This window comes from Oryctolagus cuniculus, chromosome 12, assembly GCF_051225735.1.
Source record: "Oryctolagus cuniculus isolate XC-2025 breed Fujian yellow rabbit chromosome 12, ASM5122573v1, whole genome shotgun sequence".
Lineage (NCBI taxonomy): Eukaryota > Metazoa > Chordata > Mammalia > Lagomorpha > Leporidae > Oryctolagus > Oryctolagus cuniculus.
In genome coordinates, this window is record NC_142878.1 from 102,634,179 (window position 1) to 102,652,358 (window position 18,180).

Genomic DNA, 18,180 nt, shown 5'->3' on the forward strand with positions numbered 1-18,180 from the left:
ACAGGATGCTGCTTTCTTGTTTTATAAATGAGAAGTCTGTCCCAGGCCACACAGTCACTAGGGCCAGAATCTCAATCGAGAGGCTCTGTTTTCCAAACCTTTGCTTTTTTATTTTATTTTATTTTGATCACAACCCCAGTCTGCCTCCTGCACTCACAGTGCTGTGGGTTCCCTAAGCTCCTGGTGAGGTGGATTTCGCAGGCCTTCCTAGGGGATGGTGCAATGGGCCAGAATCACCAGACTCACAACTTGAAACAGGGTTCTCGCGACACCACCTCTGCAGGTAAAACCATTCATAACCCTTCTAAGTAATCAATGATACAAACCAGTAACTGAAAACAACTCGCACATCAGACTCATCATCTCCACCAACCCTGACCTGTCCCCAGAATTCCAGATCTTAACAAACTGCACCGTGGAGCCCCCCCCTTTCCCTCCACCCACTCTTGTTAATCCCCACTGTGGCCAGCCTCCTTTCTCATGGGGTCTACTCCAGGGGCCTCCCACTCCCCACCTCCCTCCCTACTTTGTCCACCCCCTAATGGTAACCAGCTTTAAAATGAATTTGCTATCATTCTCCTCGGCTTAAAACCCTTCTATGACTTCCCTTTGTTCTCCCAACAAATACCGACATAGGCCAGCACCGCGCCTGTCTCTATCTTGTGTACCTTTTTATCCCCAGTGTCCAAAACAGGTGCCCAACAGGTAGTAGACACTCGATGACTGCTTGTTCCTGTTCATCTGAATTCACCTCAACACACTTGCCGGGAAACTTTCCCTGACCTTAGCCCTCCAAGGAAGAGGCCCCTGATAATATTTTTTTATATATTTCCTCATCATTCTTTATAGCTCTTACCATACTAAGTCTTCCTCTCCCAATAGACTGTAAATTTTAGGAGAGTAATCCCATGGCTATTTTGTCCATGATCTATTTTTAGCACTTAGCACAATGTCTGCCCCAACATAGCCTCTCCATAAATGTTTGTGAAACAAAGGACTGAATGAAGAGTAGAGACTCTAGCAGACTCCATCAAGTGACACCATGAGGCTAATCCTCCACCTGCAGCGCTGGCACACCAGGTTCTAGTCCCGGTCGGGGCGCCGGATTCTGTCCCGGCTGCCCCTCTTCCAGGCCAGCTCTCTGCTGTGGCCCGGGAGTGCAGTGGAGGATGGCCCAAGTGCTTGGGCCCTGCACCCGCATGGGAGACCAGGAGGAAGCACCCGGCTCCTGGCTTCAGATCAGCGCAGTGCCGGCCGTAGCGGCCATTGGGGGATGAACCAACGGAAGGAAGACCTTTCTCTCTGTCTCTTTCTCTCTCACTGTCTAACTCTGCCTGTCAAAAAAAAAAAAAAAAAAAAGCTATTTACTCAGAATGAATCTCCGAGGCAGATGCTGCCTCCAACCCCATTTTGTGGATGAGAAAATAGAGGGATGCTTAATGTTGTACAGCTCCAGGCCCACTCCCAGCCCAATGGCCTGTGCCTGGAGGAGAGTGGGGGCAGGGGCACACTGTAAACAGAACAGTTGCCCTCAGGCATGCTCTGAGAAGGGATGTCAGCATTGCCGGCCCCCTACCGGCCATATCTTCTAGGACCCCTTGTAATTCTTCAAAGGAAAACCTCATGCTGAGACTCATGCCACTAAGTAAGGGCACTCGATCCAAGAAAGCTGCTTTGTGGCAATTCTCGATTTTCAGAAAGTAGAGAGTATCCGCGTGGGGGCGCTCCTCAGCACCTCGCACACCCCTAGAACAGAGCCGTGAGCTGCCCTACCTAGATGAGACCATGGAGGGTGTCTAACCCAAGCTCCCTGTACATCAACTGTCCTTAATGTTTCTGTGCCATAGGCCCCTCCGGTAGTCTACAGACACCTGTGGCTGCCCTCTCAGAACGAGGTTTTTCCAGATGTAAACAAAATACATCCAATTACAAAGACATCAATTACGTTGAAACGCAGTAACTGAGATATCTTAAAATGTGCAATATAGTAAAATATTTGCACCGTTGTGCTGTGATGTGGAAATACCTATTACAGCAAAATCACAGGTATTACAAATATCGCTGTGGTTTGTGGTCTGTATTTTTATAATTCAAGGAAAGGCTAAATTTCAGATATTGCTTAGCGGCGATTGAAAAGTGATTATGTTCCCGTTCAAGCACAAGGGCCCCTTGAATAACCAAGGGCCTCACCTTAGAAGCCCAGCAGAAGCCCAAACCTCTTCAATAAAAGAGCACTCAGGACCTCAAAGGCGTCTGGCTCCAAGTTCAGCCTCTTGTGATCACTAACCCTCGGACTTTAGGGTCAGATTCATCACCTCCGATCCCAGCTCTGTCAGCTATGTGATCATAGTGGATTTAACTCCACGGACATCTGTTTCTTCCCTCTGTAAAGGAGAACCACGTGAGAGTTACATAAGATAACACGTGGGGTCTTGTACAGCAGACAGCGCATAGATGCTCTAGAAATATTTCTCCCCTTCGGTTTCAGTGATTTGAAATTCGCCTTTGAGAAATTTCCACCTAATGTTGCCTTACCTAAAGACAGCTCTAACTCAAAACCCCCATATCAGTGTCTCCGTGCAGTGACCCTGCTGCGCCCCTGAGTGAAAGAAAACCCAGTCAGCAGAGGAGTGAGCTGTGCGGTTGCCCGCTGCCGACAGGGACATGTGGTAGCCCTCACGCAGCGTGGGGATCAGCTTTTTGTCCGCCGAGACTGCCTGCGAGGGCCGGCACACCCGTCCGTACTGAGCGCCTGTGCTTTTTGCTCCTAGGTGGTTCGCGAGTGAGTGGTCGGAGTGCTCTGTGTCTTGCGGTGAAGGATTCCATAGTCGGCAAGTGACGTGCAAGAGGACACGAGCCAATGGGACCGTGCAGGTGGTGTCTCCGAGAGCATGCGCCTCCAAAGACCGGCCTCTCGGAAGGAAACCGTGTACTGGTCACCCGTGTGTCCAGTGGGTCGCTGAGCCAGGGAGCCAGGTAAAGGGGGCAAGTCCAGTGTGTTGACAGTGCTATCAATAACCATCTCTGTGTTTCTAATCACAGTAATAGATATACATATATATTTAATTTTAAGGAGAACATCTGATTGGGCTCTAAAATGAATACGCATCTCTGGCCTCCAGATTTAATTTGGAAATCATGGTATCTCTGTCTTCTGGTACAAAAACCCAGCCAAATTTGGAGCCTTTGGGCACAGTGGTACAATAACCGAGCTCTTAGGTAGATCAGATTAGGGCAGTAGGAATGAGAGCAGCCTTCAGGTAAAAGAGGAAAGGAAAACATTAGTGACGTCTGCACAGAAGACTCAGAACCCGTATCCTGAATGTCGCCTTTAATGATGTGATAGTAAAAATACTAGGAAAAATTAGTTTCATATATAGGAACCCCCAAAGAAAAGACAACACATCGTAGAAACACATAAAAGAAAAGTGAGGCAAATAAAAGGCCTATGATACTCTTTTATGGGAAATCTCAGTACCATGAACGTGTTAACTAAATCTGTAATACACTTATAATTAAAATCATAGTAGAACTCGTTTTTATAGAACTTCAGATAATCAATCCCTATGTTCATATGGGAGAATAAATAAGGACCACAGCTCTTTAGGAAGGCAAATTATTGGGGCTGTCCTTATCCTATGTCAAACCATGGTACAAAGCTACGGTGAGTAAAATAGTGGGTATAATTCACATAGGAATAGACATGGGTTATGGGGTACAAGTCTAGTACAGAAGCACATTACGTGGGCTTACAGGCAGTTAATCATAGGAGAAAGAATGGTTTTGGAAAATAAAGGTTATAATACTATGAAATGTTTTTCAGAAAAATTAAAGAAGGCCTAAATAAATGGAAAGATATCCCCATTCATGAATTGGAAGATTTAATGTTGCTAAAAAAAAAAAACTCCCCAAATTTATCCACAGATTCACTGCAATCCCTATCAAAATCCCAACTGGCTTATTTGCAGAAATGAGCAAGCTAGGTCTAAAATTCATATGAAAATTCAAGAAACATGGTAGCCAAAACAATCTTGAAAAAGACAAAGATGCAGGATCCAGACTTTCTGATTTCAAAACGCACTACAAAGCTGCAGTAATCAAAACGACGTGGTACCGGCATGGGTTGGACACACAGATCCTAGTACAGAATTGAGTCTAGAAATAAACCTGGGTGTCGAAGTCAGCTGACTTCCTATCAGGTTGACAAGACCATCCAATGAATAAAGAATGCTGCAGGAGCGGCGCTGTGGCACAGTGGGTTAAAGCCCAAGCCTGCAGCACCAGCATCCCATATGGGCACCGGTTCGAGTCCCAGCTGCTCCTCTTCTGATCCAGCTCTCTGTGATGGCCTAGAAAAAGCAGTAGAGGATGGCCTAGGTCCTTGGGTCCCTGCACCCATGTGGGAGATCCGGAAGAAGCTCCTGGCTCCTGGCTTCAGATCAGCTCAGCTCTGGCCGTTGAAGTCATTTGGGGAGTGAACCAGTGGAATGCAAGCCCTCTCTCTCTGGCTCTACCTCTCTCTGTATCTTTGTCTTTCAAAAAAAAATAAATAATTCTTTAAAAAAAAAAAAAGAATGTTGCAGGACAAATGGTATCCATCTACAAATTAATTACACAGACCCTCTCCCTCCACTTTATACTGCATATAAAAAATGAACTCAAAATGGATCAAAGACCTAGATTTAAGGTTTAAAACTCCTGGAAGAAAAGATTGATCAACATCTTCGCGACTCAGATTAGGAAATGGCTTATTTTATTTTAAAGAAAAGATTTATTTATTTGAAAGCCAGAGTAACAGAGAGAGAGAGGGAGGGAGGGAGAGAGAGAGAGAGAGAGAGAGAGATGTTCCATATGCCGGTTCACTTCTCAAATGCTCACAACAGCTGGGGCCAGGCCAGGCCAAAGCCAGGAGCCGGGAACTCCATCAGGGTCGCCCACATGAATGGTAGGGTCCATGTATTTGAGTCATTATCTGCTGCCGCCTCCCAGGTGCACTAGTAGGAAGCTGGATCAGAAGCAGAGGTGAGATTCAGTCCATGCAGGCCTCCCAAGTAGGAGCTTAACCCACTGTGTCACAACACCCACCCTAGGAAATGATTTTTTACACAAACATCAAAAACATAAGTAAAAATAACAGCAAAGATGGATAAATCAGTCTATATCACAATTTAAAATTTTTGTATTACAAAGGACATTATCAAGAAAGTAAACAGACAACCCACAGAATGGGAGAAAATATTTAGAAATCACATCTCTGAAAATGAATTTGCACCTAAAATATATTTTTAAAAACCACAACTCTATAATACACAAATAACAACTGAAATATAAACAAAAGTTCTGAATAGATAGTTCTTAATTAAAGATATACAAATGGCCATTGAGGCCAGCGCCGCGACTCAATAGGCTAATCCTCCACCTGTGGTGCCGGCACACCAGGTTCTAGTCCCGGTCGGGGCATCGGCTTCTGTCCCAGTTGCCCCTCTTCCAGGCCAGCTCTCTGCTGTGGCCCCGGAGGGCAGTGGAGGATGGCCCAGGTGCTTGGGCCCTGCACCCCATGGGAGACCAGGAGAAGCACCTGGCTCCTGCCTTCGGATCAGCGTGGTGCGCCGGCTGCAGCGGCCATTAGGGGGTGAACCAACAGCAAAAGAAGACCTTTCTCTCTGTCTGTCAATCTCTCTCTCTCTCTCTCTCTCTCTCACTGTCCACTCTGCCTGTCAAAATAAATAAATAAATAATTAAAAAAATGGCCATTGAGGTCCGGCGCCATGGCTCACTTGGTTAATCCTCTGCCTGTGGTGCCGGCATCCCATATAGGCGCTGGTTCTAGTCTCTGTTGCTCCTCTTCCAGTCCAGCTCTCTGCTGTGGTCCGGAAAGGCAGTGGAAGGTGGCCCAAGTGCTTGGGCCCCTGCATCTGCATGGGAGACCAGGAGGAAGCACCTGGCTCCTGGCTTCGGATTAGCATAGCTCCAGCCGTGGCAGCCATTTGGGGGGTGAACCAACAGAAGGAAGACCTTTCTGTCTCTCTCACTATCTAACTCTCTGTCAAATAAATAAATAAATAAATAAATAAAACAAATGGCCAATGAGTGCATGGAAAGATGCCCTCTGTGTAGCTGATGGTGTGGCTCAGCAGGTTAAGCCCTGTGAGGCCGGCATCCCATATGAGTGCTGGTTTGAGTCCCGGCTGCTCCACTTCCAATTCAGCTCCCTGCTAATGCTCCTGGGAAAGCAGCAGAGGATGGCCCAAGTGCTTGGCCCCTGTCACCCATGTGGTAAACCTGGATGGAGTTCCAGGCTCTTGGCTTCAGTCTGCCCTGGCCATTGTGTCCATTTGGGGAATGAAGCAACAGATGAAAGATTCTCTCTCTCTCTCCCTCTCTCTCTCTCTCTCTCTCCCTCTCTCCCTCTCTCCCTCTCTCCCTCTCTCTCCTTCTCTCTCTGTAACTCTGCCTTTCAAATAAGTCAATCTTTAAAAAAAAGGATACCCATCTTTAGTTATTAGTCATTAGGGAAATTGCAAATCATAACCGTAATGAGATACTGCCTCATGTTGTTATTCAAAAAGAAAGATGGAAACAAATGTTGGTGAGGATATGAAGAAATTGGAGCCTGCATACACTGCTAGTGAGATATAAAGTGTGGAAAACAGCCTGGTACCTCCTAAAATGTTCAGTGTGGAGCTAGTATATGGCCCAGCAATTCCACTGCTGACGAATGGAACCTACACAAATAAGCAACCCAAATCCTAAGAACCCATAATAACCAAAAAGAGGAAACAAGTGGTACGTAAACTGTGGCATGTTCACATCATGGAATATTGTTCAGCCATTAAAAGGGAAACGTACTGATACTTGCCACAACATGGGTGAATCTGAAGACATTCGTCAGTCATGGAAGACATGCACAGAGGACCACACGCGGGATGACACGATTTAGAGAAGTGTGCAGACCAGGTCAGTCTGTAGGGATTCAAAGTAGAACAATGATTATCTAGGTCTCGGGGAGAGGTGATGGGAGGGGTGATTTCTAAAGGGTAGCGGGGCTTCTTTGCAGGGAAGTGATAAAAGTTATACAACTCCAGGGGCCGGCGTTATGGTGGGTAAAGCTGCCACCTGCAGTGCCAGCATCCCATATGGGCGTTGGGTTGAGTCCTGGCTGCTCCGCTTTCGACCCAGCTCCCTGCTAATGCACCTGGGAAAGCTGTGGAGGATGGCCCAAGTGCTTGGGCCCCTGCACCCATGTGGGAGACCTGGATGGAGCTCCTGGCTCCTGACTTCAGCTAGGCCCAGCCCCAGCCATCGCAGCCATCTGGGGGCTGAACCAGCAGTTGGAAGATCTCTCTCTCTCTCTCTCTCTCTCTATCTCTGTGTGTGTCTCTCCCTCTCTCTCTGTAACTCTGCCTTTCAAATAAATAAATAAATCTTTTTAAAAAAGAAGTTATATGACTCTAAAACCAATCAAATTGTTTGCATTAAATGGTGAATTATATGGTATGTAAGTGATACCTGAAGCTGTTATCCAAAGATAAAATGTAGTATGAGAGGAATTAACTAATGTTAAGGAAACAGAAGTACAATAGGAACCCAAACTCAGAACAGTCACCAAAATAAATTCTAAGTTGACTAAAGAGCTAAATGGAAAAGTAATTAAACACAAATAGAGTTACCAACATGGGAAAGATCTTATCAAACATAAAACAAATTGTAAGGAAAAATTAACAAGCATTAAAGCTACATCAAAATTTAAGAACTGCACATCAAAAAAAAAATATTTCTTCTTATAATTGAACCAGCTGTAGCAATGAAACCTTCATTTGTGTTCAGAGCTGAAAAATCCAAACTTGGCAGCCACTTAGGGTTTGATTTTAAAGATTGATTGATTGATTTGAAAGGCAGAGTTACAGAGAGAGGGAGAAGCAGAGGCAGAGAGGGAGGGAGAGAGACATAGAGAGAGGGAGGTCTTCCATCTGCTGGTTCACTTCCCAAATGACCACATCAGCCTGGGTTGCGCCGATCTGAAGCCAGGAGCTTCTTCTGGGTCTCCCACATGGACGCAGGGGCCCAAGCACTTGGACCATCTTCCACTGCTTTCCCAAGCACATTAGCAGGGAGCTGGATCAGAAGTGGAGCAGGCGAGGACTCAAACCAGCAGCCGGTATGGGATGCCGGTGCTACAGGAGGTGGCTTAACCCCCTGTGCCGCGGTGCTGGCTCCCACTTGAGGTTTCAAGCTTAGTCATTTCTACCTGTCAGTCCGATCATGTCAAGGTTGGCTCCGCCCTTCTCTGTTCTCCCCAGAGGTGGTCTGGGGCTGGTGGTGGGGACAGAAGCTTAGGTATCTACCTAGCTCTGAAGGAGGGGTGTCTGGTGGGCAGAGCAGCGGTCTGGGCCCCATCATGCCCCTGGGGACATGCGGTTCCCTCGTGACACGGAGTTCCCTCGTGACATGCGGTTCCATCGTGACATGCGGTTCCATCGTGACTGGTTGCTCACTCCTCCACCTCAGTACACGATGTCTGAGCCCACGGGACTGACACGCAGTTGTGCTTCTGTTGCAGTGTCCTGGCCGTTGCATGGGCCATGCCGTGAGGACACAGCGGCTCCCCACAGCGTGTCAACACCACAACGGCTCCGATTCCAGCTGCAATGACAGACGGAGGTACTGGCCTCGTGGCCCTGGGATACCGCAGTCTCTCTCGCCTCAGTCAGTGACTAAAACTGCCTGAAGGTGGAATGGATTCTAGTTTCTACCACTTCCCCTGATTGATCATTCCTATTAAATTGTCGTTGCTTTAGTATCGCCCTCAATAGTATGCATTATAGCAAAATATTAATGAGGGTGCCATCTTCAATTATAATAATTATATGATTATATGATATGATATTAATATGCATTCATGTTATTGAATATGAGGTCCATTTCTACCACCATTGCCCTTGGCCACGCCACCATCATCTGTCGCTGAGTCCACCACCATAGCCATCCAGCCAGCCTCCCGCCATCCACTCATGCTAATTGGATAAAGCCACCATCGCAACCCTTCTGCCTGCAGGGATAAAACCATGTCAGAGCCGGCGCCATGGCTCACTAGGCTAATCCTCCACCTAACGGTGCCGGCACACCGGGTTCTAGTCCCAGTCGGGGCGCCGGATTCTATCCCGGTTGCCCCTCTTCCAGGCCAGCTCTCTGCTGTGGCCAGGGAGTGCAGTGGAGGATGGCCCAAGTGCTTGGGCCCTGCACCCCATGGGAGACCAAGATAAGTACCTGGCTCCTGCCTTTGGATCAGCGCGGTGCGCCGGCCATAGTACGCTGGCCGTGGCGGCCATTGGAGGGTGAACCAACAGTAAAGGAAGACCTTTCTCTCTGTCTCTCTCTCACTGTCCACTCTGTCAAAAAAAAAAAAAAAAAAAAAAAAAAAAAAAAAAAACATGTCAGAGGCGTTGCTTCCTCCTAGGAAGATTATCAGGTGCTTAGTGTGGCTCCTGAAGCACCACGCGCCCAAGGCCCGCTTCCCGTCCCTACCTCAGTCAAGACCTCACCCTGGCAGCCCTTGTGCGGCAGCCACACTGTCCCGCAGTTCCTGGGGTGTGCCACGTGCTGGCTAATCCAAGGCCCCAAAAAGAAGCGGCAGAGGATAGAGAAGGCGAAAGGCGTGGAAAGATCTATCCAGAGTTTCAAAAATCTAACTAAGTGCGGCTTTAGACAAGGAGATGTGGAAGTAAGATGAAATTATTCTCATTTAAAAATTATTTATTTTAAAATTATAAAAATTATTTTAAAACAATAATATTATCATCAAATTATTTTATTATATTATAATATATAAATAATCAACAAATATATTAAAATCAATCAATAAATAAATAAAAAATCAATAAATAAAAAAAGATAAGTAATTTAGTTATTAAATTAATAAATGATTGATAATTATTATTTTTAAATAATAGATGAAAATTCCTAGAGCTAGGGAGGGTAGGAGAGATTATTATTCTTCGTTTTCTTCTTCTGTTTCTGTTTCCTCCAAGGTTGGCTGGTTTTTTTTATGCTAGTGCTGTGTTTTCCTGCTGTTATTTTTCCTCAAGTATTTGGAGGTTTTTGTATGGATAAAAGTCTCAGGTGGCTGATAGAGAGAGCTACTGTGGGGGTCTTTTTTTCAGGGTTTATTTGACAGAGTTAACAGAGAAAAGGGAGAGAGAGAGAGAGAGAGAGAGAAATCTTCTACCCACTGGTTCATACCCCAAATGGCTGCAATGGCATGGGCTGGGCCGGGCCAAAGCCAGGCGCCAGGAGCTCCATCCAGTCTTCCATGTGGGTGGCAGGGACCCAAGGACTTGAGCCATCTCCAGTGTTTTTCCTGGGTGCATTAGCAGGGAACTGGATAGGAGGCAGAGAGAGCGGCCAGGACTGACAAGGCAGAAGCTAAGCCGCTCGGCTATGCCACAGTGCCGACTCCTGCTGTGGGTTTCTGCTGCTGTTTTCCAAGACCTCTGCTGCTGAGTCGGTGTGCGGTGGGCTTGTCCAGAGCAGGACAGGCGCTGGAGCTTCCGTTAGCCCGCGTGCGCAGTGGGCCAGGGGCAGGCTGGTGGACAGATCTCTCCCCGCGCCACAGCAGGGCTCCGGGAAGGGGGAGTGCGTGTTTTAGAAATAGCAGTGTTGGTGGGCTAGGCCGAAGCTCCGCGGTGGGCAGGCGGTCTCCCAGCAGTCCCTGGAGGCCCTGGGGAGGGCTTGAGGCGGGAAGGCGGTGCAGTGTGGGGAATGTCGGGGTGGGGGTAGGGCTGGGGCTCACTCAGACCTACAGTGGGAAGGTGACCAGCAGGCCTAAGGAAACGGAAGCATTTGTTTCCCAAAGTGATGATTCCTGGCTTCAGTGATGAGTCAGACCATCTGAAAAATCACTGTAAAATAAAGATTCCTGGCCAGCGCTGTGGCTCAGTAGGCTAATCCTCCGCCTTGTGGCGCCGGCACACCAGGTTCTAGTCCCAGTTGGGGCGCCAGATTCTGTCCCGGTTGCCCCTCTTCCAGGACAGCTCTCTGCTGTGGCCAGGGAGTGCAGTGGAGGATGGCCCAGGTGCTTGGGCCCTGCACCCCATGGGAGACCAGGAGAAGCACCTGGCTCCTGGCTCCTGCCATCGGATCAGCGTGGTACGCAGGCCGTGGCGGCCATTGGAGGGTGAACCAACGGCACAAGGAAGACCTTTCTCTCTGTCTCTCTCTCTCTCACTGTCCACTCTGCCTGTCAAAAAAAAATTTAAAATAAAAAATAAAAAAAAATAAAGGTTCTTGGGCCTCACCTCAGACTTAATGAATCAGAAAAATTGGGGAGATGGCCTGGCAATCTATGTCTTTTTATCTTATTTCACTTTATTTTATTATTTTCTTTTCTTTTACTTTATTTTATATTTTATTTTACTTTATTTCATAATTTAGTTTAGTTGTTTAGTTTGTTTAAAGCACAGTGACAGGGGTTGGGGGGGCAAAGACAGAGAAAGAGGTCTTCTAACTGCTGGTTCACTCCCTGGATGACAGCAACACAGGGTTGGACCAAGCCAAAGCCGAGTCAAGAACTCTATCCAGGTCTCCCACGTGGGTGCAGGGACCCAAGCACTTGGGCCACCTTCCACTGCTCTCCCAGGCTCATTAACAGGGAGCTGGATCGGAAGTGGAGCAGCTGGGACTCGAACCAGCGCGCTGTGTGACAGGCGGCCATGTAACCCACTGTGCGGCCATGCTGGGCCCTCTCTCTCTTTAAAGCTGCCTGCACCTGCCTGTCTCTGATAGGCAGCCATGCTTGGGGTGTGCTCCCCTCAGAATCGGCTTTTCCACCAGGCTGATGGGGAAGGGAGTTAGTTCAGACAGGCGCAGAGCTGGGCTGAACAGAAATGAGAAACTGAAAAAGCTTAGCAAACACAGGGAAGCCCTGTGGTTCCTACTACCGTCTCTGCATTTGTGATTTTCCTTAAAAAACATATGAATGGGGCCGGCGCTGTGGCATAGCGGGTAAAGCTGCCGCCTGCAGTGCTGGCATCTCATATGGGCACCGGTTCAAGTCCCGGCTGCTCCACTTCCGATCCAGCTCTCTGCTATGGCCTGGGGAAGCAGCAGAAGATGGCCCAAGTGCTTGGATCCTTGCGCCCACATGGGAGACCCGGAAGAAGCTCCTGGCTCCTGGCTTTGGATCAGTGCAGCTCCAGCCGTTTTGGCCATCTGGGGAGTGAACCAGCCAATGGAAGACCTCTCTCTCTCTCTCTCTCTCTCTGCCTCTCCTTATCTCTCAGCATAACTCTTTCAAATAAATAAATCTTTAAAAAAAAAAAAGACATATGAATGAGCAAGGCAGATGTTTGATGCAGCAGCGGAAATGCCACTTGGGACACCTGCATTCCGTGTCGGAGGGCCTGGGTTCGAGTCCTGGCTCTGCACCTGCACCCTGGGAGACAGCAGGTGATGGCTCAAGTAGGAGGTTCCCTGCCACACCCGTGGGAGACCTGGGTTGAGTTCCAGTGCCTGGGCATTTGGGGAGTGACCCTGTGGTTGGGAGCTCACTCTCTCTGTCTCTGTCTCAAATAAGTAAACTTTTTTGGAAAACACGTGCTACCCAGTTGTGCCCGTAGTGGTAGTGCCAACCTGGCTCAGGAGTCTGTCCCAACTTGTCTCACCTCTGGCCAAGAGGAAGTGATTTCCTTTGCTAACCAGACTTGCGTTTATTTATTTATTTATGTATGTATTTATTTTACTGTGTCCTCAGTGAGCAGCCTCTGTGCTGTCCTGGGCCACAGCCCTGTGCTGGTCTGTAGCTGCCCGTGTCTCCTTTTCTCCCAGTTGGGAAGTGCTGGGATTCCTTCTGACTCTCCCAGGAGTAGAGCCGCGACTTTGGTCATTAAGGCCATGTGGGCTGGGAGCGCTAAAAGTCTACTCGGAATGACACACACAAAGAGGACGAGGGATATACGAGTCAGACAAGGCCACCCAACACGCGCATGCGGCACTAGGTCTCCTTTTGGGTACATTCTCTGGACATCCTGTGACTATCTGTTCCACCTTTTTCAGTATGTCTGGGTGGAGAGATGGCTGAGGAGTAGGATTTTCTGCTGTGTTGTTCAGAGCTACTCGACCTCTGCAAGTTTCCCTGCTGCGGAAAACAGAAGCACTTAGCAGTCTGCCCTTCCCCTGCACACCTTATTAACAGTTTGGTGGGACAGTAGCAAACCCTTTGATGGAGTCTCCCCCTACTGGCTAATCCAAGTATTGCTTCCAAATATATGCGATACTCGACCTTAGAGGTCATGCCATCCCAGTTCTCTTCATTTTATTACATTCCCAGGGCATTGCCGCACTCCTTATAGACATATGTGCTCTGATGAAGGTAATTTTGTATGAACAAATGTAGAAAACCCAGAAATGCAGGGTCCTTGGGTTTGCGGGTTTTCTGTTTTTATCTCAGAGATCCTTCTTGTTTCTGCTTCCTTCTCTGTTCTTTCTGAAAAGTTTCTTTTTCTTTTTTTTTTTTTTAATCTTTTGGCCCATGTGACAGAAAATGGCCACCCCTGCTCCAAGATCCGGGTTTCCATGTCTTGCTCCAGGTTCCTGGGAGAAAGACAACTGTTGAACCAGCTCAAGTTCAAGCCTCTCCCAGTCATTCTGGGGAGTGGGGAGGGAGGTTCTCCGACAGGACAAATACACGTCCCAGGAGCCTCACCCTAGGAATCCAGGGCAGATGCCAAAGTGGGTCCACCGACGTGGCTCTATCCTCCAGGGCAAATTTCTTTACCAAAAAGCAAAGGATAATCAGGTTACATTCTGTTACAAAGGGCAGGGACATCTGATTGAGACTCTTCTTCCCAAACGGCCTCTGGTGGTTTGTGACGGCTCATCTTGGGTGGTTTCAGTGTACATGTCAGAGCACTTCTCTCAGTGGACCAGCCTGCTCAGATGTGGAGTCACACTTGCACTCATGGTCTGGTTCAAGTGCTTATAACCAGGAAATTTAAGGTTTATTAGCGTACTTGAGCTGGTTTATTGTGGGTCATTGTAGTGAGTAATTCTCTTACTGGCCTAAGTTGATCTGTTCCAGCTCATCAGGACAACACATTTAAAAAAATATTTCATTTATTTGTGGGGGCACAAAGAGAGAGAGGGAGAGAGGGAGAGAGGGAACGAGGGAGGGAGAGAGAGAGAGAGAGGGAGAGGGGGAGAGAGAGAGGGAGAGAGAGAGAGAGGGAGAGGGAGAGAGGGAGAGAAGGAAAGGGGGAGAGAGGGAGAGAGGGAGAGAGAGGGAAAGAGAGAGAGGGAGAGAGAGAGAGAGGGAGAGGGAGAGAGGGAGAGAAGGAAAGGGGGAGAGAGGGAGAGAGGGAGAGAGAGGGAAAGAGAGAGAGGGAGAGAGGGAGAGGGGGGGAGAGGGGGAGAGGGAGAGAGGGAGAGGGAGAGAGGGGGAGAGGGAGAGAGGGAAAGAGAGGGAGGGGAGAGTGAAAGACAGGGATGGGGAGAGAGACAGAGGGAGAGGGAGAGAAGGGGAGAGGGGGAGAGGGGGAGAGGGGGAGAGGGAGAGAGAGGGAGCGAGCTCCCATCCACTGTTTCAGTCTCCAAATGCCCACAACAGCCAGGACTAGGTTGGGCTGACGATGGATGATGGGAACTCCATCCAGGTCTCCCATGTGGGTGGCAGGAATGCAACTACTTGAGCCATCACTGCTGCCTGCACTCCAAGCCGTGAGGACGATTGTCACTACCAAGGTCATTCCAGATGGTGGGGTGGAGGCCGGGGGATGTCTCAGTCCTTGATGGAGGAGTCCAAGGCTCGCACCCCACAAGAAGCCACAGTTCGGTCTTGCTTTTCATTTCAGGCCCACCCTTAGGAGGAACTGCACGGCAGGGGCCTGTGATGTGTGTTGGCGCACAGGCCCCTGGAGGCCGTGCACAGCAGCCTGCGGCCGGGGCTTCCAGTCTCGGAAAGTCGACTGCGTCCACACGCGGAGCTGCAAACCTGTGGCCGAGAGGCACTGCGTGCAGAAGAGGAAACCAGCTTCCTGGAGGCACTGCCTGGGGCCTTCCTGCGACAGTGCGTACCCTGGTCCTGCGTCACCACCGCCCCGAGGTCTTGCCCAGGTGGACCCTTCAGGGTGTCTGCCGCAACCGAGTTGCCTGTGTGGCAGCCTGGGAGTCAGCGCCTGTGTGTGGGTGCAGCTCCGTGCTCTCCACGGGACACACAGCTGAGTAGCGTGCACAGGGCTTGCTTTCCAACAAGCATGGGCGGCCTCTCCACACACTTCCCCTCTGCCCGGCAGCCTGCTTTGCTGTGACAGCAGTCCCATGGTTGGACTCACCAAGGGATGCACGTGGCCAGAAATTGGATATAAAATTCAGTTGTTATGCTGTTTTTCCGGGGAGCAGGTCCAGAGCTTTCAGTTTTCCCAGGGGGCTGTGATCCCACAAAATATAAGTACTGCTTCGTGGAGCACTAACCTGAGTGGCAGGAGTGCAGGGGCTGGGGGTGGGGAGGATGGGGGCCATCAGGTCCCCAGGGAGCAGGGTCAGGTGCCAAGGTCAAGCTGAGACATGAGCACCATGCACTTCCTATTCGGAACAAGGGCCCTAACCTGAGTCTAGTTCGTCCTCACTGTGTGTCCCCCATGTGTGCCTTTACCAGAGGGTATTGTTTGTTTTTTATTATTTTTTTTTTCTCGCTAGGTCTCTAATGAGTCACGTGCTATGGATTTGTTTTCTTTCTTGCAGGAGCCTGCGTAGACACAACCCACTACTGCATGTTTGTAAAGCAACTTAATTTGTGTTCTTTAGACCTTTACAAACGGAGGTGCTGCCAGTCTTGTCAAGAGGGGTAACCCTCTGGAGGGGCCGTGATGCTGCTGTGAAGATAAAAAGAAAACTCTAAATGCGCTCCCCCCACCCCATGTCGCTGGTGCAGAAATGTAGATTTCCTTCCTGAACCACTCCAGATTCCACGTGCAAACACCGCTGTTCAAAGTGTGTAAAGTGAACCTGTTGCACGGCTGGTTTTTAATTCTGATTCCTTTGGGTGATGTAGCCCAGGGTTAACAAAAATACCATAGCCAGCATGCCATTGCCCTTGGGACCTTGTCATGTCCATCTAATCAGGAAACCACCAAGGTCATGAGCACGCCGCCGTCCCCTGCTTCCTCTTTCCTGTGATTCGTCGGCCAGCAGGGAGTAGCACACCCGGAAGCGCTTGGAAGCCCAGCGACGGGTGCCTTCCTCGTCTCTCAAGCTGCAGGGTTTCAACAGGTGGCCAAGGTAGTTACACTTTAGAAGCCCTGGTCAGTAGTTGTGAAGGTGTTGGCACTGATGGGATTTTCGTAGGTCCTCCAGTGTTAGCCTGTGGACAAGAGACAACCTCTCTGGACGGGCGCTTCCCCCTGACTGCTTCGAGGATCCGTGGGCGGAAGCCACCTTGACCTTGCCCTTGGAGCACTCATGGAAGAAGACATGGTATTGCTGCCAGTTTCACAAGGACAGAAACTTCACACCTACAGAAATCGAGCTGGGACCTAACAAGGCATTCTGGGAATGAACGAAGAGGGAAAGTTGACCTTTTCTACTGATTTGGAAGTATAACCGAAGCTTTCTTTTAAGAGCTGTGAATGAAACTTTGTCTAAGCACTATTCTCTTTGCACACAGAAAGCCAAAGCCTTAGTAGACCTAATTTATGCATAAAATTTTTCCTGGAAAAGTTGATTTTGGAAAATGGGTAAGAAAGTAATCTAAAGTAAGAAACACGATAGTTTGAAGGAATTGTTTACGGTGGACAATTACGGTCATGTGAGCTGATTTTTCAGTAAATCCCAAGTGAATTAGGGCAAGGCTGGAGGTGACGCTTAGGACTAGGGTGTAGAGTTAGGATTTGGGAAAAAGGGTTAAGATGAGTTTTACTTTTAGGATTAGAGTCAGGACTGAGTTAGGTGAGAAAGAAAGTTCAGTTAGTGTTAAGGCGAGAGTTGGCTTTAGGGGTTAGGTAGGGCCAGGGCAGGTCAGCATTGGGTTGAGTTTAGACGGAGGCCACGGCTGATTTCCGGACTGTGGCGGGGTGCAGGGTTAGGTTTGGAATAAAGGCTACCACTGCAGTGGGTTCAGGCCAGCATTCAATCCTAAATCCTAACGCTGATGTGGTCATGGGATCCCTACCTGGTGTCCTGCCAGTTACAGTGCGATCAGACTTTATTCAGTGTCCCAGCCGCCTGTGCACCTGCTGCCTTGAGTCTGTCAGTGACACGGTGACCTGAAGCCGGGTGTGCTGGCCCTGGTCCCTGGTTAATAATGAGTGAACGGTCTGTGGCGGCTTTGGATTTGTCTGTGGACGAGCTTGCTGAGTCTCTCTGCCTGTCCTGAGCACCAGGTCTCTTTTGTTCTGACTTCAGCCTCACTGACACTGGCACGAGCACTACTGTACGGAGGGTTTGGTGGTTGGGAGCAGACGGGGGAAAGCGAAGAGGCCACACCAGCCCGTGAGTTGTTACTCATCAATCACATTTGATTGTTGAAGGTTATTAAATTAAAAGAAAGATCATTGTAAAATACTCTTTGTATATATTTATGATATGACGTAAAGGTGCAATATTTTATTTTGTACAGTGTGTAATAAAGACATGGGACATATATTTTTCTTATTAACAAAAGTTCTTATTAAATTGCTTCACCTTTGTATTTAAAGTGAAAATTACTATTTTCCATTTGCTATTGTGCTTTTGTTATCATTCAAATGACATTCCTGTGTACTGTATTTTACTACTGTGTTTTTAACATGAAAGCTGATGTTTCTCTTTCATGATTCTGAACTAATTCAGAAATAAATTTACTCTGATTCTTCCATGCATCCTTAGGAGTGTGGGTGACTTATTTGTGCTACATTGTTGGCAGCCATGGGTGTTGTCACTTTGGCTGTCCCCTTGTTAGCCCTGATGGGTTTGTTGCCCTGGACTGTCCTTTAGAGAGTGTGAATTTCAAGAGTTGGAGCAGAGGGGCCAGCGCTGTGGCGCAGTGGGTTAAGCCAAGGCCTGCAGTGCTGTCATCCCATATGGGCGCCTGTTCAAGTCCTGGCTGCTCCACTTCTGATCGAGCTCCCTGCTGATGCACCTGGGAAAGCAGTGAAAGATGGCTTGAATCCTTGGGCCCCTGCACCCACTTAAGAGACCTGGTTGGGAGTTCCA

General features: G+C 48.6%; 1 protein-coding gene across 2 annotated transcripts in view; it reads left to right on the forward strand.

The window, feature by feature from the left end:
* The window catches only part of ADAMTSL3 (ADAMTS like 3), a 410,995-nt gene extending 393,149 nt beyond the window's left edge, over nt 1-17,846 (forward strand). For both annotated transcript variants that reach the window (XR_016217636.1, XM_008275279.5), the window contains exons 27-30: nt 2,772-2,976; nt 8,561-8,661; nt 14,844-15,058; nt 15,733-17,846. Coding sequence is in view for 1 of the 2 variants with exons in the window: in XM_008275279.5 (XP_008273501.3) it covers nt 2,772-2,976; nt 8,561-8,661; nt 14,844-15,058; nt 15,733-15,839 (628 nt within the window). In the remaining variant the exon portion in view is untranslated. The remainder of the gene's footprint in view (nt 1-2,771; nt 2,977-8,560; nt 8,662-14,843; nt 15,059-15,732) is intronic.
* Nucleotides 17,847-18,180: the final 334 nt, after the last annotated feature.